The sequence below is a fragment of the Botryllus schlosseri genome, chromosome 3 (assembly GCF_051294905.1).
Source record: "Botryllus schlosseri isolate E-star chromosome 3, Bs_hap1, whole genome shotgun sequence".
NCBI lineage: Eukaryota > Metazoa > Chordata > Ascidiacea > Stolidobranchia > Styelidae > Botryllus > Botryllus schlosseri.
The window spans coordinates 3747658-3773881 of NC_137238.1; the positions used below are offsets into that span (position 1 = coordinate 3747658).

General features: G+C 40.6%; 1 protein-coding gene across 1 annotated transcript; it reads right to left on the reverse strand.

The window, feature by feature from the left end:
* Positions 1-1074: 1074 nt before the first annotated feature.
* LOC145435597 (uncharacterized) lies at positions 1075-25158 on the reverse strand. Its single transcript, XM_080312882.1, has 13 exons — positions 25046-25158; positions 23878-23988; positions 21014-21153; positions 19178-19315; positions 18497-18641; positions 18233-18256; positions 14712-14840; positions 13024-13206; positions 10384-10550; positions 7725-7860; positions 6081-6238; positions 3543-4110; positions 1075-1236 (listed from the first exon to the last, which is right to left on the reverse strand). The coding sequence occupies exons 1-13, from the start codon at positions 25062-25064 to the stop codon at positions 1130-1132; spliced, it is 2025 nt and encodes a 674-aa protein (XP_080169008.1). The 5' UTR covers positions 25065-25158; the 3' UTR covers positions 1075-1129.
* Positions 25159-26224: the final 1066 nt, after the last annotated feature.

Genomic DNA, 26224 nt, shown 5'->3' on the forward strand with positions numbered 1-26224 from the left:
AAATTGCTACAGAGGAGAACAGTATCGTGCAAAACGAGTCAAGGTTACTGAGCAGACATTTGCCAGTCTCGTGCTTATGAGCACTCTGATTTGATACGAACTGATATTTGCTGCATTTGTTTTACAAATTTTGAATTAATTTCAATTTCCAAGTTTTTACGAATTTGAAAAAGCTGAAAATTTTTTAGTTGTCCAATAATCGGAGCATGGACTGAAAACCGCAGTCATATTAACCTCTTAATGGCCATCGGCACCGCATGTTGTCAAAACGTTTGATTTCGATGTGCTTGCGCCGAAAGAGCGACCACATAGCTCTGCCCCTCATCGCGATATGCACATGCAGTAGTACCGCGTGGGGCTATATCATACGTGGACCGTGGTGTAGGTGAGTAACATTAACTGGGGTGGATTCACTGACAAATCGTATGGCCTGATTTAGCCTGAATGAGTATCGATCCAATGTAAGACACCATCTGAACTAGCTCCTGTCCAATGTTCCCTCTAAACTGCGCACGTGCGCAATCGCGCAGTGATGACACGGTCTCTGCGCACAGAAAATCTAAGCTGCGCACAAAAAATCCAAAGTTATGACTTTTTGTTAGTTAGGCTTACAATATTTTGTAAATCGAAAAAGAGGACACTTTTTCAGAAATTTCAGACTTGCAATGCCGGTCAAGAATTCTCAAAAACCGGTGAATTTTTCCCACTTTGTGATTGGATGACTAAAAAAAAAATACCCGCCGGAGCTTCACTTCTGTGCTAATTTGCGGCGTATCACTCGCAATTTGCTCTCAATCTGACCAAAATTTTCAAAAAAGAGGACAAAATCTCAAAAAAGAGGACAAAAGGGCGTCCTCCGAGGACACTTTCAAAAAAGTCAAAAAAGAGGACAAATCTTCTTAAAAGAGGACGTATGGTAAGCCTATTGTTAGTAGATGCGCATTGTTGTCCAAGGGACCGCGCAGTGAATCGCGAAAAAATTAGAGGGAACATCGCTCCTTCCCTGCATTAACACTTGCATTATACAGTCCGAACCCATGTATCACTAATATTGTCAATGATCATTTCCACGAGTTAGTTTCGCTTTATATTTATTATGCAGGCTATTCATGATCGACGAATATCTGAATCAGCACAGTCTGCACGATTTGCGGCAATTCCTGGGAACGTACGGGTAATCTCTGCCGTCACAGTACTTCTTCCATTGTGGGCAGTGCTTGTTCTTATCCCGACAATCTGAAAGCGAAATGTGGAATTAGCGTTTACGATATTGTGTGAAGGCACAGATAGCGCGCTACTGTAGGCTACTACAACTTCGATTGGAATGCATTAAAAAGCAGGCATATTTCTATTGCCTACAACCTATATTAGAATTGGCGTAAGAGATAGACATTTTGAGAGCACCAACATTAGATTTCAGATAGTGTTGCCGCAAACGGCCATAAGGTGTCGCTAAGACTCCTTCACACTCCCGCCAAGCAAGCGCAGGGGTATCCAGGACTGTCATACCACGTCGCAATTCAGTTTGGTGCACTGCACGACTGCACGTGCGTCGTGCGTTAGTGGTAGGATATTGTTTTACCTGATGGTATTAGTTTGGTTATTATAGTTCGGTGGTTTCCAAGCTTTTCCCACCCACGTACTATTTCGAGGTTTTATGCAGTGCTTGCGTACCACCTACATTAGTTACGCGCTACGAAGGTGGTCAAAAATATTTTCACTGTGTTGAGCTGCCGAAGGCAGCCAAACAGAAAATAAACTTCCCTTCTAAGGCGCAGCATAAGATTTGTGTTGTGGATCCCTTTGGATTCTTATGGTCAAATATCTTTAAACGGAATTTGGTTAGGTAAGAATTCCAATGCTTTACGACTAGCTCTCTTCCACGTGGGCCGTCATTGTGGGATTGCCCCTAGCCACGGCGACGACCTTACCACGACGACGACGGCTTGAAAATACTCACCGGGACTAATAACTCTCTCCGGTCGAGAAAAAAACAGAATCTACTCGCGTACCACCTGGAAGACCTTCGCGTACCACTATAGTGGTACGTGTACCACAGGTTGGCAACCACTGTTATAGTTGAATCATAGTGTCCCATATGGTGTCGACACAGGCAAATCTCACGCCTCAGTGAAATTGTATCACTTCACAATTTCCATTTGGCTACAGGCAATTTGACGGTCATTTTTGACCGGCTTGCCGAGCATTAAATTTGGTAAAACGGGTATCAATCGAAAGCTGACTCTGCACTGATTACGAAAATATAAATTTTATTCCGATCGTGGCCCTAGAACTCCCACAATCAGCCTCAAATTTTCATTGTTATGAAGATTGGCATTGGGACGCAACATACACTAAACTACGCTAAACGCGATTAAAATTTGAAAAAAGTTGGTTTAAGTTTAAAAAATCGCTCTATAATTTATGTTCATTCACGAAATAGTTTTGGGTCCCCTTCAAGCTTTGCCCCGCTCCGATCGGGCGGTTTGTGGTGCGGCAGTTGCGGTCCTTCACAAAATGAATGAATCGAAAACGAATGATCCCGCAAACTTCGCATTTAGCGAGCCAGCTCGTAGTTGTAGCTCGCATGTCGTCACATGACACGGCTTGAACTTCAAGTCAAATGGAACATGTTCTCAGACGTTATGCTACTTCACGAAGTGCTGGATGAGTTTAGAATTTGATGTTTAATTTATTTTATCAATGGACAAGCCTTCAACATTTTGCATCTTGAAATTAAGGAACAAAATTGTAATATACCTCGCGGACCGGCGGTTGAGAACCACTGATCTACACAAAACACCAGAGATGAGCGGATTTGAAATTTCTATGTCCTAATCCAATCCCAATGCGAACCTTCAAATCCAAATCCAAATCCTAATCCATAACTTTTTCATATTCAAGTCCATGTCCAATCCTAATCCGATTCCAACTGGAACTTCAGAAAAATACTAATTTATGCAATGGAGGGATTCGAAAATTTTCTTTCACAACCAACGATTCACTTGATTCAAGATAACTTAGTAACCATAATTACATTAATAACTGATCTGAATAAAGTTTGTCGCCATTCGCCACACGACATTTCAATCTCCCAGAAAATAGGTAAATCCAATCCAAATCCTGAACCGTTCTGAAAAAAATGTCTAATCCAAATCCAATCCAAATCCGACAAAATTTCATAAATCCTGTTTTTTCAAAACCGAATCCTAATCCATGCTCATCTCTGCAACACACACGGAACAAGTAGGCTACAAATGATTTTCCCTGCCCTGAGAGTGACATTGGTTATATGGTCGTAGTGTGTAAAATCACCTTTGTTTGTTTATATTGAGACGCAATGGTATTCTCCGAATTTATCTATATGATAATTTGAGCCTGGCCGATTATTATCGGTTCGCCGATAATATTGTGTCGAAATGACGATGAAAGAAATATCGGTATCGTCCATTAGAGGTAAACAGATAAGAATTTGAAGTAGGCCCAACGCGTGAAAAAATATAATATAAAACTCTATAAGTGCTCTACGCTTATTCACATACTTGTTGATGGGCAAACTCCACAGCTTTTCTCGCAGTTCACAAGCATGTACTTTGGGTTACTCGAGCATTCTCCATTGTTCGCCCACGATCGACAGAACGTATTCTTGTCGTAGCATTTACGAACCTTCGTTGGTCGACTGCACTTGCCGCAGCTTTTTTTACAGTAGACGTGCATGTATTTTGGGTTTTTGTTACATTCGCCGTCGGTGGCCCACGAATGACAGTACTTGTGATTATCTGTACAGGAGACGAGAGGTTTGGACGTAGTAGTTCTCGTGGTACGCGTTGTCGTGACAGGAGTTGTTGTCGTTGTAGTCGTTGAAGTAGTGGTAGTAGTAGTAGTAGTTGGGTTTGTTGTAGTATGCTCTGCCGTGGTTGTTGTCGCAGGAGCCGTAGTTGTCGTAGCAGCCGTAGTTGTTGTAGCAGCCGTAGTTGTCGTAGGAGCCGTAGTTGTCGTAGTAGGCGCAATCGTTGTTGTCGCGGTTGTAGTAGTAGTAGTACTTGTTAGCTTGTCACATTCGTACATGGCGTTCAGCTGTCTGGCGTCCTCTACGGATAGTCCGTCTCTCTAAAAATTCATTTCATCTGAAATTCACTGGTCGTATAGATGTAGTGATAGATCCCGCGCTCATCATTTTACTTCCAGCTTTGTGTTATTGCCAAACCGACACATCGCCCCGTTGTTATCACTATACGGAGTACTAACTAGACGCGTTATTCGGGACGTAATATCCATCGAAACAGTGTTTCACGTAACACCAGCAAGTGCTTCCCATGAGCACGATACAATTTTATAACCGTCAAAATAATTTTTTTTTGCCTTTGGAGAGACAGATATTAGGGTTGGAGGTGGGTTAGGGTCAAAGTTGGGGTTAGGGTATTCCAAGATTACGGTTGGGGACGGGGTATTAGGGAAGAGGAAGGAGGGCTATTACGGTTGGATGTGGGTTAGGGTCAAAGTTGGGGTTAGGGTATTCCAAGATTAGGGTTGGGGAAGGGGGATATTAAGGTTGGGGGAGGGGTATAAGAGTTGGATGCGGGTTAGGGTTAGGGTCAAAGTTGAGTTTGGGGTATCCCAAAATTAGGGTTTGGGAAGGGGAATATTAGAGTTGGGGGAGGGGGGTCTTAGAGTTGGATGTGGGTTGGGATTAGGGTTAAAGTTGAGGTTAGGGTTTCCCCAACCCTAATTTCCCCCTCTCCCCCAACCCTACTCTTGGGATACCCTAACCCCAACTTTGACCCTAACCCACATCCAACCCTAATCTCCCTCGTTTCTCTTCCCTAATACCCCCCTCCCCCAACCGTAATCTTGGGATACCCTAACCCCGACTTTGACCCTAACCCACATCCAACACCAATATATCCATTCCACCAACCCTAATATCCGTCTATTCAAATGAAGAAAAAAATATTTGGACGTTTATAAATTTATATCGTGTTCATGGGGAAACATTTACGGGTGTCATGGGGAACACTGTTTTGATCTCGGGCGTATATCGAAGAAGCGCCGTAAAATCCATCTAATTAACCGTACAGTGCATGACGAAAGATTCTATACCCTTGACTATTCAATATGGGAAACAGCTTTTGCCGCAATCTCCGTCTTAGAACTGCCTAAATTACCAAAGAACACGTTTCAGGGGATGGAAAACTAAATTTGAGAACCAGAAAATACTCTTCCGTCACGATTAATGTGAGGTGTCAGCTGTAAGATATGTTAGGTTGGCCCGTTACCAGAAAATTCGTGCTAGGATAAGTGTCATTGATCAATATATAGCCTTAGAATGTAATTGCGCTTGAGTAGAAATCTACATGACTACTTCTACTACATATAGTTTCAAGGTTGTTAGAGGTCAAGAACACGGGCGGACAACTTCTCCGGTCGACGGGCCTGAGGTACCGGGAAATAAAGTACTTGACCGGCCGAATTACAGAATCGACACATTAATCACGTATTTATCCACCTAAACAAAGAATAATTCGTATTTAATGTAAACTTCAAGTTTAAATCATAGAGACTAAACAGTATTTAAAGAATATATTAACCTATTGCACTTCAATAGCTGTTGAAATCAATCAGACATCTGTGGTCGTTCAAAGCTGTCTACAAGTTATTCGAACTGTGGTTGCATGTCACATGTACAAACCCTTGGTAAAGACTGCATGTGAACATCAACTATTTGTCCCTTTATCTTTCGCAGGTTGGCAAACTTGGATTCATTCTGTCACGCATAAAATTTGTCAATACTTTAAGATTTCATTTTCAGAGTAGAAACTGCCTGCGGGCCGTATGTTGCTCGCCCCATGGCCGAGAATCTTACTAATTTATACTTGATTTGAAAATTTCTACCCCTACAATCATACATGTCTTTGTGTAGAAATCTACGTCACTGCTTCTACTTCATAGACAACCATCATAAAAGGTCGGTTCTAGAATTAGGTATATCCCAGATCTAATACAAGGTCAAGCCGTTGTTCTAGACTCGATATGATACAGCGTGTATTACTGGAAATCTACGCAGCGCGATCAGTGCGAACCTGGCCGAGTTGCACTCCAGTTCTTTTTGGTATGATGGTCGCTGCGCCGTTGATGGAAAATGCAGTCCCGGAATAGTGCATTAGCGAGGCGTAATCGTACGGGGAATTGAAGGACTGGATTGCCGATACCCCTTGTACTTGGAAATTGTGCTGAAGCTCTGCAATATCTCAATATATCAAAGAGTGTACGGGGGAGGGGTCCTGCTGACGGCGATACAGAGAGCGAGTCTTCATTTTCACCAAACCGAAATACATAATGAAAAGGCTTCGACTTGTACAAACTATTGGATTTTCTCAAAATGCCTAACTAGAACTAGAACGGACGGCCTTTAAAGATCGGGACAAACTAACTAAAACAGGTATAACTAAGAACTGCAGACACGAATTACTGAATTGCAATTTACCAAAGAAATATTGATGATAGAGTCCGCATGTGCAAGGAGTTCGCGTTTAAAACGGGCGGGGTTCCGCCCCCCAAAAAACGCCCTGGCTAACTACCGTTAGTAGTGATGAATCTAAGTTAGCAATCGCAGCAAGAATATCGCACAGTGCGCCGATATCACGATTACCGCCAAACGAAAACAAGTGGTTTCTAGTTGCTCTACAACTATTTTTTTGCATGCAGGACTAAAACTAGAACTATACTCAAAAAACCTGTATTAGCCGACCGTCAACCAGATTGGTAGTTTGTACAAATCTGTGAGCACCAGTACGTTTAATTATTCACGCACACATATATATAATTATTTGCATTATCCATCGATTCAGCCAATAAATTCTAATTGATCCATCATCGGCATGCTTTGTATTCCCGCTTGCGAAGAATATCTTATCACCATTCGTAACCTAACGATGCCAGCCATTCTTCCCGGTGAACATGTAGGTAGAGTGTGGACTTGCCCCATACCAATACAGCTATACCTATGGATGTCTTGTCCTTGAACGCAAACCACGTACTCTAACTCTGTGGTTCTCAACCGCCCGTCAGTCAGTTATATTGGCATTTTATATGTTAGTTCCAGAATGCGTGAAGTCGGACGCTTTTCCATTAATTAGAGAAAGAAACATCAAAGATTAGATTCATTGAGAAGTGTGGAACGTATGTTCTTATGGAGACGCAATAGAGAGTTCATGATCTACTTTGGGCGCGCGTCACAATGTTGCTGTTAGTGTTACATGAAACAGTTTAAAAGTATAGCCAACAGCTGGTTTCGAGTTATATGTGACAGCTACGGAGACCTTTAAACAAAACTTCGTTAAATTCCAACAATGCAATTATGCAGTATATAAAAAGGCTAAAGCAGTCAGCAAATTTGCATTTCTTTCAAAGGATACCAGACAATCACGATAAAGCTAGTGACCTTTAACAGGACTTCTCGAGATTCGCCGTACAGAATCTTCAATAGAGCCCGTATAAATACCCGATTTCTAAAAGACATCAATATATGAAGTTTCCTGTATCATATTTGAGTCTCATAGATTTTTCGAACTCGAATTAAGGGTTAATCTTGATTTCCGAAGGTTCACCGGTCCGCAACATTTGTTTTGAATTTTTACCGGTCCGCGAGGTTAAAAAGGCCGAGAACCAGCGGCTTTAACTTATAACTCTAATGTGAACTACATTAATGATTGTGCGTAGCTCACCTTTTTGAATGTTCCTCCAGTCGATTATAACGTAATCGTCCCTATCGAGACGGCTTTGTTCGTGCCAAAACCCAAGAGAATGCATGATTTCGTGGACGATTATCCCCACATGACCGCAGCCGTACCCGATCGATACCTGGTTGGTCAAAACAATTGGAAAGGAAATGCAACGATAGTGTACCGAACTTATTTAGAAGTTGTGAAGTAGTGCACTTGGTCTGTTTTTGTTTCTCGTTTATTGGGATATTCAGAAATTATTGACCTTTCTACTGGCGCAATAAGTAGGCTAATCAGTATTAATGGCGTTAGTTTAGGATTGTTTCTGCGTAAATTTGTAATATTTGCATTGCTAGTTAGGACAATGCGCGCAGCATGTGTACAGCATCTGTTGGACTGCATGGATTCCAAGGTAGGAGAAAGCTATCGAAACTGCATTCGATTCGGCTTAATTCGGAGACTTTGGTTCCGCTCACTTTTTGTCGAATCACGTGGAAAATCAATTGCACGTTTCATGGTTGTGCGTGAAGGCAGGCAATGCATTGAAAATACTGTACAGTTGGGTAATAAATACACTGAAGCTGCACTATGCTGCATAATTAGTACTGATCGCATAAAACGCACCATATTTCAGGCTCGTTGCATTGTATGCTATTTCGATTCCAAACGATTCAACTAATACCATAGCACTGGTCAGTAGCATTTATTTGCTCCTTGTGCACATCGATACATTGATTCTGTGTAACTGTGATATCTTCCATATCTTCTCTTAATATTGCTGCTCCATGAATATTGCACTTTGCACGACATATTTTGCTATCCTGTTCAGTTGTCAGTTTATGACATTATTTTCTGTAGTTGTTAGTTTGTGACGTTATTTTCTTTGAACAACCATTTACTCTGGTACCGGTTGACTCGAAGATCATTATGATCATATCACCGGTACCAGTCAATACCGATACCGAAGCACTGTTTGTTTGTTGCATCATGCAAGTTGCATGTTAATACTTTCATTTTGCCGTCATCGGTTGACGAAATAAATCTCTCTCTCTCTCTCTCTCAACAACGCGATGCCAGTGGGCGCCAGGTCGCCCGTCAGGACCAAATGAGTCGCCCGCGGTTACAGCAACAAATATTAAAATGGGAGCTGTAAAGGTCGAAGCGGAGAAGCATGGCCTGAAAAACTTTTTTGACCTAAAAACTGACAAATATTTAGATACAAAATTTTTATTTTAACGAAATCTGTACCTATGAAGAATTCCAGTACTTACATCACGCATTATGGTAGAAATAATTAAAATTTATTGTAGATAAAGGAAGAAAAACCAGGGTTGTAATGACTCGAGTCATGACTCGAGTCCCCATTTTCTGGTGACTCAACTTGACTCGAGTCATTTTCTCAAAATACGGAAATGACTCGACTCGAGTCAATCCGTGTATTGACTCGACTTGGACTCGAGTCATTGCGCATGACTCGAACCAAGTCATATGACTCGAGAGTCACGCGGCCAAGACTGACATTTCATTGTAACTTCGAAGAACAGTAATGTAAACACCCTACTGGGATTTCGTATATTGGTACTGCTACTTGAAAATGCGACCTAAGTTGCTGAAGATTACCCCTGGCGAGTGTCAGCCGAAAATATTCGGGTTTCATTTCAATATGAATATACTATTCAATTGCATACTGAAGCTCTGTACCTCCAAGATGCTCTGTTAAAAGCCAGGAAAATTAGTGTGTTATTAATGCGAATCATTCGATATCACCAAACAGGGTTATAAAAGTGGGTTTAGCAAGACTTTAACTTGTAACTGAGCAGTCAACACGATGACTTGGACACGGACTCGAGTCATAATACCACGACACGGACTAGAACCTCTGCTCGATGACTTGGACTCGGACTTGACTCGGTGGTGAATTGATAATGACTCGACTTGACTCGAGTCAAAACTATAAAAGTGAGATTTACTTGTGACTCGGAGCTTTGCGACTTGGTTACAACCCTGCGAAAAATACTTTCCTACATTCTCGGGTATAAAGTGTCTGTCCTTACTAAGTAGCTTGCCAAGAATGGAGGAAAAACGTTCAACAGCAGCAGCCGTTGGCTGGCAACACCGAAGTTGTGCGTACATTGCTGGTGACACACCGTGTTGCTTTATTCTGACAGTGTTGTCTACATCGCAATTGTTCATCCTGCGCTCCTTGATATAAGAACCAGTAGTGAGCGGATATTTATTTCTGAGAATCCGAATCCGTCCGACAGCTCCATTCTCTGACCTTGACTGTGTAAAAAATTTTGACAATATTTCGACCTAACGCTACAATTTTGAAATTTTTGAGACTTTTTTTGACTTGTCAAAAAAATCACCCCAGTCGTAACCTGACGTTAGGAATTGCGATCCTGCGTCTGAATTAAGTGGATAATTGTCCGAACTCTACGTAGTTTTTGATACGATTTTAACTTGTATTCAGTTCCCATGCATTTCGGCTGAATAAACCGTCTGTCCGGGTATTCCGGTGTCCGAATTGAGCGGATTCGACTGTATGTAGCTCTTGGTATGTCATGGTAGTAATCGAAAATAACTTCTCTCTCTACACGACTCGAAGCATGACTTAAAACTCGATATCTCCCAGCGCTAAAAAATAATTCATGCTATTCACCACATTTCCGCGCGGTGACTTTCCAACTGGCGAAGAGCAGCCTTGTCCCCGTACGAATCGGAGATAGTACGTATGCCGCATGTCCTCTACGGCAGGCGTCAGCTGAATGCATGATTTCTCGGCCACGTGTGCGATCGCCTGTTGGAAATTCCTTGCTTCCGTATCAGCTGCACGAAGAACGGATGATAGTTGCTAGACCCCACGATTAGGGTTGTAATGAATTGAGTCTCGATTTTTGGTTACTCGACTTCACTCGGGTCATTGTGCATGACTCGAGACTAGAACGGCCATGACAGTCATTTCATTGTAACTATATGGAGAATAGTATTCCGTCTATCAGTCCTGACACTTAGAAAATAGTGAGGTAAAATTATACTACGAATGCGCGCCATTCTATATCACTCGAGCAGAGTTGAAAAATTTGCGTCGAATCGGGCTGAACTCAAAACTGAACAGTGAACATAATGCCTTGGACTCGGACTCGAGTCAAAATACTATGACTCGGACTCGACCCTCTACTAGCTGACTTGGACTCGGACTCGACTCGTTGGTGAATTGAAAATGACTCGCGTCAAAGCTATAAAAGTGGGTTTGAATCCGACCGAGGTCGACTTCAGAATTCCAATGATACTCAAGTGTTAGAGGTTTATCTAGGCTCCTCCTCGCCACCTCATTCGCGTAAGCGGTGTCTTACAAAAATCCTTGAAGTGGGCCGTGCTATAACTCGGCAGTTACGGAAAAAATGAAGAATATTGGCCTGGTGTAAATGACCATTGTAGTCGACAAACATCATGTATACCGCAAAAACAAAAACATAACCATCAGAAGACGTGTGCCAAGGCTTGAGTTATAAAAGTGCAAATGTTTGAACCACCTGAAATCAGCGTCATAATAGCACATATCCCATAAAAATTCGGACATTCTGACTCGCACAAATCGTCGCCGAGGCTTAAGACGCGCATATTTAATTGCTCGACGCGTTGATCAGCGCGCGTATTGAATTGTTCACGACAGAGCAGGGAGTCGCTAATTAACAGTACTTCCGGACTCGTCGACAACGTTATCATACGCGTATAATCGTCAAAACGAGGAGATTGCATAATCTTTATTTACGCATGTAGGCTACTTAACCCTAACGAGTTGTTGCTATATTAGTAAATTCGAAAAAAAAACGAAACCCCTCCTTTTTATTTCGAAACCGCCTCCTGATTTTTCGGCTGGCTGCACGCCTGATTAGTCATTGCATTTTGTGAGATGATTGAAGTATACAGATTGAGTCACTATTTATTCTGGATCGAGTAGCGAAAATGCAGATGCAGAGGATATTATATGATTGCAAAAGGTCGTTTTATCGCTCACACACGCATAGAACTTCTAAACTACGCAGGTTACTGTGGCCCAGTCTATAGTTATTTGCGGAGAGAATTGTAAACGTCAGAAAGTCGAAACAAATGGATACGATGCTATACGCAACCCACGTACGTATCCAAAACACAAAATGTTTGCTTACACCAATTTTTGACGAGTCATATAAATGAGGGTTATATTATTTTAGGATCCGAAAATGACGACCCTTTTCAAAAATTTTAAAAGCTCTAGTGCCGGAAGAGAAAAGTGGTGATTTCGAAATTTTTTGACCAATAGTACTGTGTTGACTAAGAAATGTCATTTTCCCATATTTACTCCCGAAATGCTTCTACGGATACTAGGGATGGTGCGAACCTCTGAAAGGTTCAGGTTCGAGTGAACGCGAACGTGAACCTCTAGACGTCACGTAATGTCAGATTGCTAATTCCAACCCTACATTTCAGTGAAGTGATATATATTAATGTAGGGTACAGTCGCTACACGATACCTATAGCGACGACTCGGACCACATAATACCACAATGTGGAGGTAAATACTGACTGTTTAAACGTCGCCAAATGTATCAACTGGAGCAATCAACTGATATCATAATGACATAAATCAAAATCAAAATTTTGATTATCAATAAAATAGTATTTACGGTGATCAATTCTTAATTATTTATTATAGGTTTATTTATTATGGGCACCACCGTAAAAACTATTTTATTCAAATCCAAATTTTTCGACGGCAATAACTCCGCTTCCAGTGGTTGGAATTGAACCGAATTTGGTGAACATCGTTTCTATAGACAACCTAACACTTTAATGGGGCGAACAGAAAATTTTGAAATTTTTGTTTATCTATTTTTATATAATAAATAGAAACTGTCTTCTCCTGTAGCAATGCGGTTACCAGCTGGAATTCAACCGAATTTAGTGTGTAGGCTTAAATTAGGTAACCTAACAATTTTATCAAGTAGCCAGTAAAATCTGAGAAAAATAGTCATTTTTGAACACCCTATTGTACATAATGTGCACGAAACCGATTGGTTATGACTTGAAATTGACATCTCCAAATTTCGCCCCGAGTCACGAGTCAATCCACATTTCTGAACCACGAGTCAAGTCAAGTCTTTGTTGCAAAGTGACTCGAGTCAAGTAAGTCACATGAAAATGTTGTCGAGTCTTCCTAAAGCTGTCGTGCAGTCACGTGTTTTGCATCCATCATTTGGTATTAGTTATGTATAATTTGGTGCCCGTTTCAATATGTACCATATCAACTATAACTCACAGAATGTAATTTCAGACGTGTCGTAGTATACAAGGTACTTGTCTCCAGACGGGTCGTCCTGAAAACGTTCCGCCATTCTGGCTCCGGCGCTGTAAGAGCCATCTGGCGTATTCCAGTTTGTCAGCCTCACTTGCGCGATGTTTATTGTTCGCTCGTTGAGCGAGATGTCCATTTCAAAAACTCCTGTAAATATCGGTATACAAACATATTCAACCGACTATTACTGGGCTCTTCAACCGGGTGTATCGTATACACTCCAGGGTGTAGCGTAATTTTTAAAGGGTGTACCACGCAGATGGGGTGTACACTGTAGAGAAGGGTTGTTCAAAAATAACTTGTTTTTCTTAATTTCACACGCTTAGTGATAAAAATTGTCAGCTTGCCTAAAAAAAACGCTACACACCAAATTTCAGTCAATTCCGACCAGTAAAGGCCGTGCAATCTTGAATTGAAATTTCGATCATTTTTGAATTTGAAATGTCATTGTCAACGTCATGGTGTGTTGTGACGCGGTAACGGCCGACGCCAAAATGCTGATCTCCATAAATTAAGCGCTTTTTCGGGGTTAACTTACGAAATAATTTTGGACGCCCTTTGAGCTCGGGCCCCCTCCAATTGGGGGTTTTGAGATGCGCCAGTTTGCGGCCCTGTGTTTAGTGCTCCATACCGTCTTTGAATTTCAGCTCTCGGCATTATTTTTTGACATGCCCGTAGGCTGCGTAATCGCGGCATATTAATGAACAGGTTTCAAAGTAAACCAATTTCCGGCTCAGTTTACACAGCTTATGGTTTTATTCCACGCAGATATATATTTAAAACTAGGTTTTATGTTTTGAATGCCAAGCAACGGGCTCGCGGGCCGCACTTTGCCCAGGTCTGGTCTAGGCTATTATCTTCTTGATGTTTTTGTGGCATATACACCGATTCACGATATACAGACTCACGATTTGTGCATATGCATACCATGAGTACATGATATGCATTTACCGCTGGAAAAGGAAGGTGCAGATATAACCTTGCGAGACTTTCTAAGTCTTGCACATCCCATCCATGCTGTACCGGTAACGCTGAGCGCCAAGTTGGGAAGTCATAGATACCAGAGTTACTCACCAGGTCGTTGGTCTTACCCGACTGGGGATTGACGCCATGACCCAGCGATCAGTAAGCCGGACCATGAACTACGTTGTACTTTTCAAAATTCAATGCGTAAAAGGTAAGTCTGCCTAAAAACTGGTCTTATGGGAGTGAAAGCACTCTGAAATACAACAACGTGAGTAAGTAGTGCCCGTGAAACTAACAGCTAAACCTTCATCAGTAGGCTACTCCGGAAATATAGAAGCAGACTTCGTTATTGACCATCCCTGTCGTATACTCCACTTTATTATGATGTTGCATCTCTCTATACTGCTGCGTTCTTGATTGATGATATTTGTGTGATTATCTCTTACTACTATCTCTATCTCTCTAATAGTTTCCTCAAACGCATGATCTCGTCTTCTTGTTGTTGTGATAGTGCGACGTGCGTGCAAGAATGTATTAGCACCCACGTCTTGCGAGTTGTTGGAGCGATAGGGATTAGGCTAGTCGATGCGACTGAACTTTTGTATTTCAGCTTGATCATTTACTACGGTATTTAACCTATGAATAAATGCAAAGTTGCACAATATTGAACGCTCATGCTACCATACCTCCGGTAGTCATGTTGCATTCACACATGAAGCATCCAAAATCATCGACGTTGTAAACGGCGCATCTGGTCTCGCCGCAGTCTGTGCGTGGGTTAACGGTGCAGGCCGGGATCGGATCGCTAACACCATCTGACGGAATGTGATGGAGATTATTGGCGGTAAATATATATCTTGTGATATTCAAACTTGCGCATAATTAAACTAATTAGAGTGAAATAGTAATCTATTTCTACTCTAATATGTGAAATGTTTATTTGCTCATATTTTAATTCTAGTCTAATTTCTGGTTTCCTGAAAATGCTACAGGGTATCTATATAAATATAGATTGTATATAAATTGTTTACAAAGTTAAAACTTTTTTTGCCACCTGCATTTCGTTTGTATCATAGATTTTGCACTGTTAGTGAACTTATCATTTGACATTTTACGGCGTGTAGCCTACTTCATAGGCCTACCGTCGTACACGGCGCATTTTCTGCTCATTGTGAATCGTGAACATTCAAATGAAACACATAGGTTGACGTGGTGTTATGCTAAACGTACCGCAATATCACAACTGAAGCAAGACTGCGTGGTCATTGCATGATGGTTCTTACATCAAGAAGCGCATGATGAGAAATTGTGCTATAGACACCATTGCCAGTATGAAGCAACACGGTTTGTCACTACGTTCTTTTTCCATTATTGGCAAGCTACTTTGTAAGGACTGACACACTATCTACCCGAGAATGTAGGAAAGTATCTGTCGATGTACTACAATCTTTTTCATTTCCACCATGATGTGTAATGTAACTACTGGAATTCTCCATAGGGCCAGATTTCGCTAAAATTAAGTTTTTTCGTGTTAAAATTTGTCAGTTTTTGAGGCAAAAAGTTTTTTTTCAGGCCAAACTACTTCGTAATGACAGACAGTTCCAACCAGAAATGAAGATAAGTAGTACAATTCTAACATTATATGGGAAAACACCTACCGTAATTTGCTTATGTTAGGTCAAGTTTGGTCAAAATTAAGATTTTTAATGTCAAAAATTTGATTTTTTAGGTCAAAATCTTCCGTTTTTGAGGTCAAATAAAAAATCGCTCTAGTGTTTATTGGGCGCTGTATGCATACGTTATGTATGATCAAATCACGTTTTCCCATAGTCTCTCGCAATGTGAGTTTATTCCTTGTAGAATGATCATAATGACCGTTCAATAATTAATTGTTTGCAAATAACGAATGATAACTAGGGCAATTTTTTTTGACCTAAAAAACGGAAGATTTTTACCTAAAAAATCTAAATTTTGACCTTTTTTTGACCTAAAAAAACTGAAATTTGACCAAATTTTGACCTCACGTGTGCAAATTAGGTGATTTCGCATATAATGTTAAAATTGTACTACTTATCTTCATTTCTGGTTGGAACTGTCTGTCCTTACAAAGTAAATTGGCCTGAAAAAACGTTTTTGGCTCAAAAACTGACAGATTTCTACATGAAAAAACTAGTATTTTAACGAAATCTGGCCCTATGAAGAATTCCAGTAGTTACATTACGTATTCTGGTGGAAATAATTAAAATTTGTTGTAGTCCAACGAAAGATCCTTTCCAGCATTATTGGGTAGAAAGTGTCTGTCCTTACTACGTAGCTTGCCAAGAACGGAGAAAGAACGTCCAACAGCAGCATTTGTTGGATGACAACACTCAAGCTGACAACACTGCTGGTGACAAACCGTGTTGCTTCATTCTGACAATGTTGTCTATATCACAATTTTTCAGCTTGCGCTTCTTGATTTAAGAACCATGCAATGTCCAAGCAGTCTTGCTTCAGCTAGGATATTGCGGTACGTTGACCATAAAACCATGTTACTATTTGTTTCATTTGACCATATATGATTCACAATGAGCAGACGATGGTCCGTTTACAACGGTAGGCCTATAAAGTAGGCTACAAGCTGTAAAATATCAAATGATAAGTTCACCGACAGCGCACAATCTACGATACAAACGAAATGCAGAGGTCAAAAAATGTTTGACTTTGTAAACAATTTTGACAAATTTTGACCTAACGCTACAATTTTGACCTAATTTTGACTTTTTTTGACATGTCAAAAAAAAATTGCCCTAATGATAACACTATATTGCAGTGGTCGGGAACCTTTTTCGTCCGAAGAGCCATATTGGCCCTGTTTATTCCATCTCAACTCTCAAAGAGCCATACATTCCAATCAACTGTTACGTCACGATTGGAATTCGTGACGTCATGGTAGCACGAATTCGAACTCACTACATGGGATTCCTCGTGTGCGCCACATTTTCTCTGTAGAAACTGGTATTTATTGTTCGAAAATAAAGCTCGAAACGAGAGGTAAGACGCAGACGCGCCAGGCCTCACCAATGATAACGTATGTAGCTTAGAATTTATTATAACTGTGACTGTCACACTGATTCCGAAAATATAAATACTGACATAACGTTGCGCTACACGCATATATTTTGGCGCCGTTACTACATATAACGTAGCGAACGTGGAACGTGGATATACCTATGGCGTTGTTTGTAATTCGAGTTTGGAATCGTTATAATGTCACATTCATAACAGTTCATTTCGCGCCGTAGAACACGAAGACAATGTGAATTTGAGAACTGCGTTATGAAATGAGCGTTGCAAAGCCTGCTATGTTCTTTGATTCAACGTATCGCACAATTCAAGATTTCGATTCGGATACATCGCCAGGAGCTTTGAATCACCAGTCATTTCAATGGCATGGGTTCGAATCCCATTGCTGCCATCACGCCAGGATACAGAGCCTGTACTCCCTGTTGCACCACGAAACGATCTCGACACACGATAAACGCTTATTACTGAAGAGACATCCTAACAGCACGAGTAGTCGTTATATAAGGCAACTAAATATACAGCGCAATCAGAGAACTAATCAATAGCCTGCCAATTAACAGGAGCCGAGGTCCAAGGTTTGGCTCCAGTATAACACAAACAATACTGGTACTGGCGCATAGAATTCGCGAGTGATATTGGCCGGCGGCGTGACTGTAACTTAAATTTTATTATTTTGAAGAGAGGGGGTCCGAGCCCCTAAACCTGAAGAAGGCATTGTCATTACCTCTCGAAGACATGCTTATACTGCCACGAGAATAACTGTTTTGGCCGTTTTGAAAATTTACCAACAAGTCGCTGCAATATTAATCAATTCAGAACAAAAATATATATTCGGCAAAGAGCCATATCTTATACCCAAAAGAGCCATATATGGCTCGCGAGCCATAGGTTCCCGACCACTGCTATATTGTGTTCGTTTTTCTACGTTATAGGCTACATTTTCTTTATTTTATGATCATGCAATGAATTACATATCAATCACGAATGAATTGCTAATTAGAGGATTGAGATTTGCCTTTTGGTATCGGTAAGTGTTCGAAAGATATAATTGCTTCAATATATCAATACATCAGTCTGTTAGATTATTGGAATGTGGTTTTACCCTGTATTCAAAGTCGAAAGATAAGCCATACGCACTCACCTGTTGGAGGTATGGTCCTTGATGCTGAAAATATATTACAGTGATAAGTAATAATTTGCAACAGCCGAATTTGAGCCGTTTTCTCATGTGCGGACTGTATCAATTCATATAATTATACACGGTTTTGCATCTGAAGCTCGCAACGACCATGGATGCAATTTATAATTGTTGATATTAACATTCGGCATGCGCAATCTAATCTACGGCTTATAGTTATTTTGTAGAGATAGGGAGGTTCAAAGAAGAGTAGGCTACCATACTCACTCATTTCTTCGCAAGAGAAAAAGTCAATACGAAGACATCCCGCGCCGTGTTTAAGGACAGGCATAACTCTGACTAGTTTGGCGAATATTGGCATTGCGAAATCTTGCATTACGTCCGTTGTGTCGTTTTCATTACCGGTGAATATCTGTACACAAATTATTATCGATAACTTTTAATTCGCGGGTCAACCTTGTACAAAGTACCAATCCAAAGTTTTTTTTTCTAGTTCTAGTTGCTAATTTTGAAATGTGAGTAGTTCCACTTCTAGTTCTAGTGGCGCATTAAAATATTTGTAAAACAACCAGATCTGAACTGGAACTGAATGGTGATACCGATATTTTGTTGTGTGGTGTTCTTGCGCCCATAACTATAGCTCGGAGTCGACACTATTGACAGTGGCATAGTTAGGGATGTGGTTTTAGGGGTCGAAACGTCACCCATTTCAAACTGGAATTCCCGTCCATTTGACATATCGACTCTATCTGCAATATTTTTTAGATAATTTGGAATTCAGTCATTCGTGTCATCAGTTCTTAGTTAGTTGGTTACGGCTTTTTAAAGGGCGTTAATTCTGCATATATTGGTCAATGAAGAAATATTTGGAATGTATATGTTCGAAGGTAAATAATGATAATGATATATTGTAAGAGTTGATCATAGCAAACACCGCCATTCTTTTACCTCTGATCTGGAATGATTTTTCGCAAAGTAATTTTGTCCGATATCATTTTCATAGTAGACGTTTAAGGTTTGTACCCAACTGCCGTCAAATCCGCCTATTTTGAATCCGCCAATCTTCGTAGGATGCATAAATTGAATCTGGTAGAACATAATATAGTATTATAATACAGAAATCACATATATAGTTCATATACAAAGTCGAAAAATACTGGTTTCCTCATTTTATACCCTTTTTGCATATTTTTCGAAATGTCTATATCTATCTCCGTGTATGTCCTTCATTCACACTGGGACGAGTGTAAATGCCGAATTAAGTAGGTTACCAGAATGCACCGGTGAATGAATTTGCATACATCAGTACTATCGTGAAAATATAGAAAATACAACCGTTAATTTACACTGTATACATTTGACGAGACAGTTGCAGCGCGTCAATATATATTGCATAATACAGTATCTTCATATTGAAATTAACCCGAATATTTTCGGCTGATAAATCGGTTTCAGTTTAATATGAATATATTATGCAAGTGTAAACATTGTGGGTTCGGTCTCTTCATACAATTACATCCAGGGCCGTAACAGCACTTCGCCAGGCCCCCCCAAAACCTTGGTCTTCGGCCCCCCATATGTTGATGAACCGAACTTCTGGGGGGCTTCACCCCCCAGAACCCCCTCAGGCTGTTCGCTAATTACCGCTACTTACATATCATCTGCATTGAGGGCCGTTTAGTGGGTCAGCTTTTCTCGCAGAAACGCGCGAAGCGCGAAAAATTTCTTTAAATTCATGATTCAATAGGTCAAAAAGGTTCGGGAATTGCATATATGTTGCTGTCTATTTTTATCCTCTCTCTGCTCACGTAATCACATTTACAGGTAGAGCTGAGTGAGGTGTGTTTGAAGAGGTATTACCCCTAAATTTTGTAATTAAACATCTTCGGGCGTATATCCGCTGGCAGGAACGAAACAGCACTTCGTCAGGCCCAGCAAAAATCTTGGGTCTTGGGCTCCCATATGGTGATAAACCTACCCCACATCATCTTGTTCGCTTTTGCCACGACATGAGTGGTAGGCTACTGCCGAGTGAGCCACCGCGAAGCGCAAAAATTTTCGAAAATTCATGATAAAATCGGTGAATTGATCGGGAATTGCAAATATATTGCTATAAACTTCTTGTCCTCTCAGCTCAGGTAATCAGATTTACCGGTAGAGCTGAGTGAGGTGTCTTGGAAACTGTATAGGGCCCGTTGGTATAAATCTTTAACATGATTTCGTGACCTCCTGTCTGCTATATAAAAAAATATAGAATCGCCATAACGTAAGCTAGGAAACTAAAAGACGCACACAATTTCAAATTGGTATTTCTTCACTGGCATATAATTTTTCCCTGCGGGATGGTATTTGTCTTGTGAGGCTCAAATTGCCAAGACAGTATTTTGTATGTATAACGAAGTTTTCGTTCAGCATTAGGGCAGTCCTTTTCGGCCAAGGTTTTCTCGCTGCCGATCGTTCTGGCACACTTCTTGGAGTCGCATGTTACATGGCCTACTTTATATGTCTTGGTGGGTCGTGGCGCAGTAATGGCCAACGCCGGTATGCCCATTTCTATAAATCCTGCGTATTTTTTCTTGGGGGAAGAGGCGCGAAAATTTTTTGAAAAAGTTGCATAAATTTTCAAAAAATACTCTATAATTTATGCTAATTCACGAAATAATTTTGGGCCCCCTTCGAGCTCGCCCCCCCCCAATTGGGGGGTTTGGGGTGCGGCAGTTACGGGCCTGATTACATCATGATGAAGCCATCGGAATCTGGATAATGAGCAGGCAGCGACATTACCTCGAGATAGTTGCCATCGTTAGTAGCACACCACGCAGAAGAAGTGTCAGCTAGACGGGACTGTAACGGCGTAGATGGCGGATGAGACGAGACTATTGGTTCCGAGCGAACATCGTCAGTAATCAGATACTCTCCGCATTCTGTTTTAAAGCATTTGCACGATTAATATTGAGACAGAAGGAATTGTTGATATAACGGAAACGAGTTCGAACTTCGTAACAATCAAACTTCAGCGAGCATATATTGCTGAATTAACCTCGTGGTTTATACGATACGTGCTATTATATTAGGTCATACGTAATGATATGTTATAAGTTTATCTCTCTATTGCATATGCTGTATTGGCAGCTATATAATCTATCGCTGCAAGCAATACGAATAAGATTAAGATTCTAGTAAGGAATCCCGATAAGCATTTTACGACCCTTCCAACCTACGTTATTATAGCCTACTAACCATTTTATAAGGAATTTCATTCTCATATTATATAGCAGTTGTGCACCATATATATTCCTACATATCTCGGCTCTACCAAGTTTTTATGTATCGGAGGTTTCTCTGGGTGCCTCATCGTTAACCTCACTGCCGTAGAAGTGTTTCAAAAGCCCAGAGTGAAGGTGAGCCGAGCCAAAAGTAGACCGCAAAGTTCAAGCTATGGTCGCATGAAAGACGAGCGTGACCGATGATGAAAGAGTGGGAGATTTGAAGACGTTGGAAACATTACAAGGCCTGGCAGTAGCCTTCCTTGAAAATTGAACGCGTAACCTTTTCTATGTATAGGTTGCCAAGAAAGGGTACATGGTATATAAAACGGACTACATATCAGAAAGGAAACCTCAAATCACAAGACTCATGTTGTACAGCTGTTGTGCACCCTTTATATTCCTATATATCTCAACTATCCAGTATCCTCCATTGATAATTGAACGCGTAACCTAGTCTGAGTAGTTTTTCAAGAAAGAGTATACGGACCGCCTACCATTTAGGAGATATAAAATCGGGAGACACATTTTAGACAGAGCTGGTCAAAGTATCGTTAGCATTACTAGTGTTGTAGATTAGGAAGTAATGCTATAGTTTTCTTACTTAATTACAGGGTGAAGTAGCGATTTGTAAGGCATTCGAAAACTAATTCAAATAGAAGTAATGAATAAAAGGTCTGAGAAGTACTCAAGTAAGTAAATTTGAAAAGACGATTATGCCAAGACCTCGCATACTTTTAATAGTAAATCGGGTGTGGGTTATCTTCGAGATTGCAGGATGTATCTTCGCGACAACGTACACGCGGCAATTTTCGAAAATATAATCTGCCACCATGATACAGCAGTCAATATGGTATTTTCACTCACAAAAGTGTTACAAATCAATCCCCAAACCACATTTTGCTTTACGGAGCGTAAACAGGAAATAGTTTTGCGTCAAAAAGTGTTGAAGAGCTTCTTGGAGGCACAGAACTTCAATATGCAATTGAATAGTCCATTCATATTGAAATGAGCCCGAATACTTTCGAGTGACCTTCGTCAGAGATGATTGTCCGCAATTATTAGAGAATTGGAAAAAACATTGCATATCAACAATCGTCTCATAAAATATGACGTCACCGGCATGGAATTTCGAATAATCGGGGGATGAGATCGCTTAAGCCCAATGTACTATTTTTTAGATGGTGCAGGAAGTCCTTCTGTAGGCACATACTGGGTTGGGGTATTTTGATAGAAGTCACCTCCAAGAAAGACGCCAACCAAGTCTAAAAATAGTATATTGAGCTGAAGTGCTCATCGCCCCGATTATTCGGAATTTCATGCCGGTGACGTCATATTTTTGATCTGATTGTTGATATACAACGTTCTTTCCAATTCTATACTAGTTGCTGACGATTACCCCTGGCGAGCGTCAACCGATAATATTCGGGTTCATTCCAATATGAATATATTATTCAAAAGGTGCTGAGTAGGCTACTATAGTGGAAGAATAGCCTGAAATCATCTACCACCCGAGTAAATCGTGCAAATTGGCTTGAATTGAGTACTACGGACATGTAATAGTATTTCGGTACCAACCACCTTTCATTTGACACAGTCGACTCCGTTTAATTCGGACACCGGATAACCGTGACGACCGCTTTATCTGGATAAAATGCTTAGGAACGCAACAAACGCTATAATTGCACGTAAAAATCGACGGTTAATTCAAACACAGGCTCGCAATCCTTATCGTTAGGTTATTGCACAATAAACAGTACTTCGTTCGTTTTAATACAATATGAGTGGTTATAGTGAAACAAAGGCTATCCATGCAGCAACGATCGACAATGAGCTCATACAAAGCCGTTTCAGATTCATTTTAATTGGATACAATTGCGTGCATCTTTTAGAACAGATTGGTACCGTAAAGTTTAGCAGAAAAATTGAAATTGCCCACCACGGTTAAGAAGTTGCCTTGACAGTTCGGAAGTTGGTTGCGTTGGTGGCGAATTCATAAAGGATTTGAACTCTAATACCGTATACGGTATTTGTTAAATGATTTGATATCTAAAATACTGCACCACACAACTAACCTCAAGGTAAAACTAACGTACGTGCGCATTTAATTCGATGCGCGTCAATTAATGCAGTATAGTGCAGCTGCAGTACCGTAATTTGAATACCTCGTTTGCCTCTACGCACGACCATGAAGCGCACAGTTTATTTACCGCTTAACTCTTTCAAAAGTGAGAAAACCAAATTGTCTGAATTCAGCAGAGTCGACTGTAAATATGTTTGAATCGTTGTTCACTGCGAATGGCAAATAGAATGCGGGCGGGATTTAGGTGGATAATATCGTAGCTGGATTCATGCAATCCTATGCACAGGTTATGATATTACTGTGGCAACTGTTGACGTCGCTCAGCGAATACTCCTGATCCGGGTCGTTGAGAATATCCATGCAGATATCGCAACGAGACAGTCTGCAAGACGCGAGAAGCAGTCCAAGCACTATAAAATGAGATGCAGCTGTAATGGAACTCCTAGACTCATCACAGTTTATTATAAGCATGCTGCGTTAATAGCTAAGTAGAGTAGAATAGTTTTAAAATTCCTTTCAATCATATTGTATATATAGAGGTGATAGTTTAGGCGTCCTTGCGTCGCTTCGATTCCTACCTGGCGACAGTGTCGAGATTTTAGTATGTTCAATCATATCACAATCAATCGATGGATGAATGGACAGAAGAATTGAACGAGAGACCAACCAATCAAAATACATAACAACATACGGTAGTGATGGTGGTACAGAAAATATGCAATTATGCAAGCACAGTATTCGGTATTAGATAGGAATGATCGATACGACCTTCAGGGTCAACTAGTCTGATCACACCCGCATCGAACAGGTACATTTGACTCTATACAGTCTGGCTGTAAAAATGTTAGTTAAAAAAAGAATAAGTAAACGATGGCAGAAAATGATCAATGAAGCCATGTTTGGGCGAGGTAGGGCAACAGTGATTAAATGCCTGGGCCATACACTCTCAGCGAAGACAGTGTGTGTTCACATCTAAAAGGGCGGTGCGCGAAAACACAACTTACCTATAGGAATTATATATCGCGGTTATAAATCCTACGGGCTTACGTAATACCTTCCTTAGTTTCTACGTACAAGCATGGTTTGGATTAAAATGTTGTGCTTGATTTATACCGCGGTGCAAGTCTGATAGTAGGTCCGGGTTTTATGAACCACGGGTGTATATTCACACCCTTGAAATCACAGGTGGTACACGAGTGTAAATACCATCGTTTTTCGCTAGGAGTGTGCGGAGGTATTGGGATTGAGTTAAATATTTTGCTACCTACGACCTTTCGACCTGATGGCTACCCCTGTATCTGTCACGATACTTTTGTAATTGATGCTTGCATATTATATTTGTAGCATGGTATGTGCTATATGGAAGTTTGCATAACAGTGCATATGTACTATTTTAAATTCAAATCCCATTGCTGCTACTATTCTAACTACATGCTAAATATATATCTCTGCACTAATAAAACGTACCGTATATCGGAGTCTTCATAGTTCTCTCAATAGAAAACGGGATATGTACACTGAAAATTATGAAAATGGCATTCAATTGATCAATATCGTCCCCAAATGGTTTTGATTATGCGCGACCCCAACCACGTTAAATTGCCGCATAATATCAGCTATAATCAAGTCAATCATACACCATTAATCCTCCCTCCCGTAGCTCTACCGTTTGTTTTCACTATAGTCACCTTACAATAGTATATAAAACCTTAAACGGCCTCACAGAAGTACCTTTCATGATCACAACTATACTTACTGCGCTGATTTTGCTCAACAAACTGGAAAATAGTAGTCGGATATGATCAATATTAGTCAGTCTCTGAATCAATTAAAATGTGTTGATTAAATCGAAAAGAGTTAGATCTAACAGACGAACATATCAAACTGGATTTGCAGCATCGTTGTATACCTTACTGACATCATATTATGGCCTTCAGTCAAAACAATGATTTATGAGGTACCACTACCTCACTTGGCATTGAATAAGGTAAACTAATTATAGAATTACAAAGCAAATATAGATTAGTCGGCTAAACACCAATATGCCTCAACTTCTGTAAACATAGAGTATTTATATACAAACGCTATTTTCTTGCACAGGTGCGCTTCTGCTCTTGAGACTTGGTCATATCGGTGCAACCCTTATATATTCAACCTATTCTTCGTAAACGAGACGTAGCTTCTAATGACTACTGCGCTCGCGTGTAATATTGTCAGGCAATACAGAACACGTATTTATATTGCTGTGTGATAACTTTGATGGCAATTTTGATGCCTTACGTATCTCGATAGCAATTTATTGATATATTACGTTCTGTAAGTGTTCTCTGTCGATTTCAAACACGGTAAATTGCGCCTATCGACGGCTTACAGCCTTGACAGGTGAAATCACCATATATATCTATTGTTTGAGAAACGATGTAGGCCCTATTGCCTCAAATCCGGACGTGCAAGTATGGGTAATTGGCGCGGCACGGCAAGATTTATCGTAGTCCGTAATGCGCAAGTTTTTTCGTACAGGACTAGTGCGGTAATATAGAAATCGTGCCTTTATACTACCAATCCATACGTAGCCTATTCGGGCTACCAGGGTCACTTGTCATGGTGTCATAGATAGTTGTTTCTTGATCGTTTAAGCGATCGTAC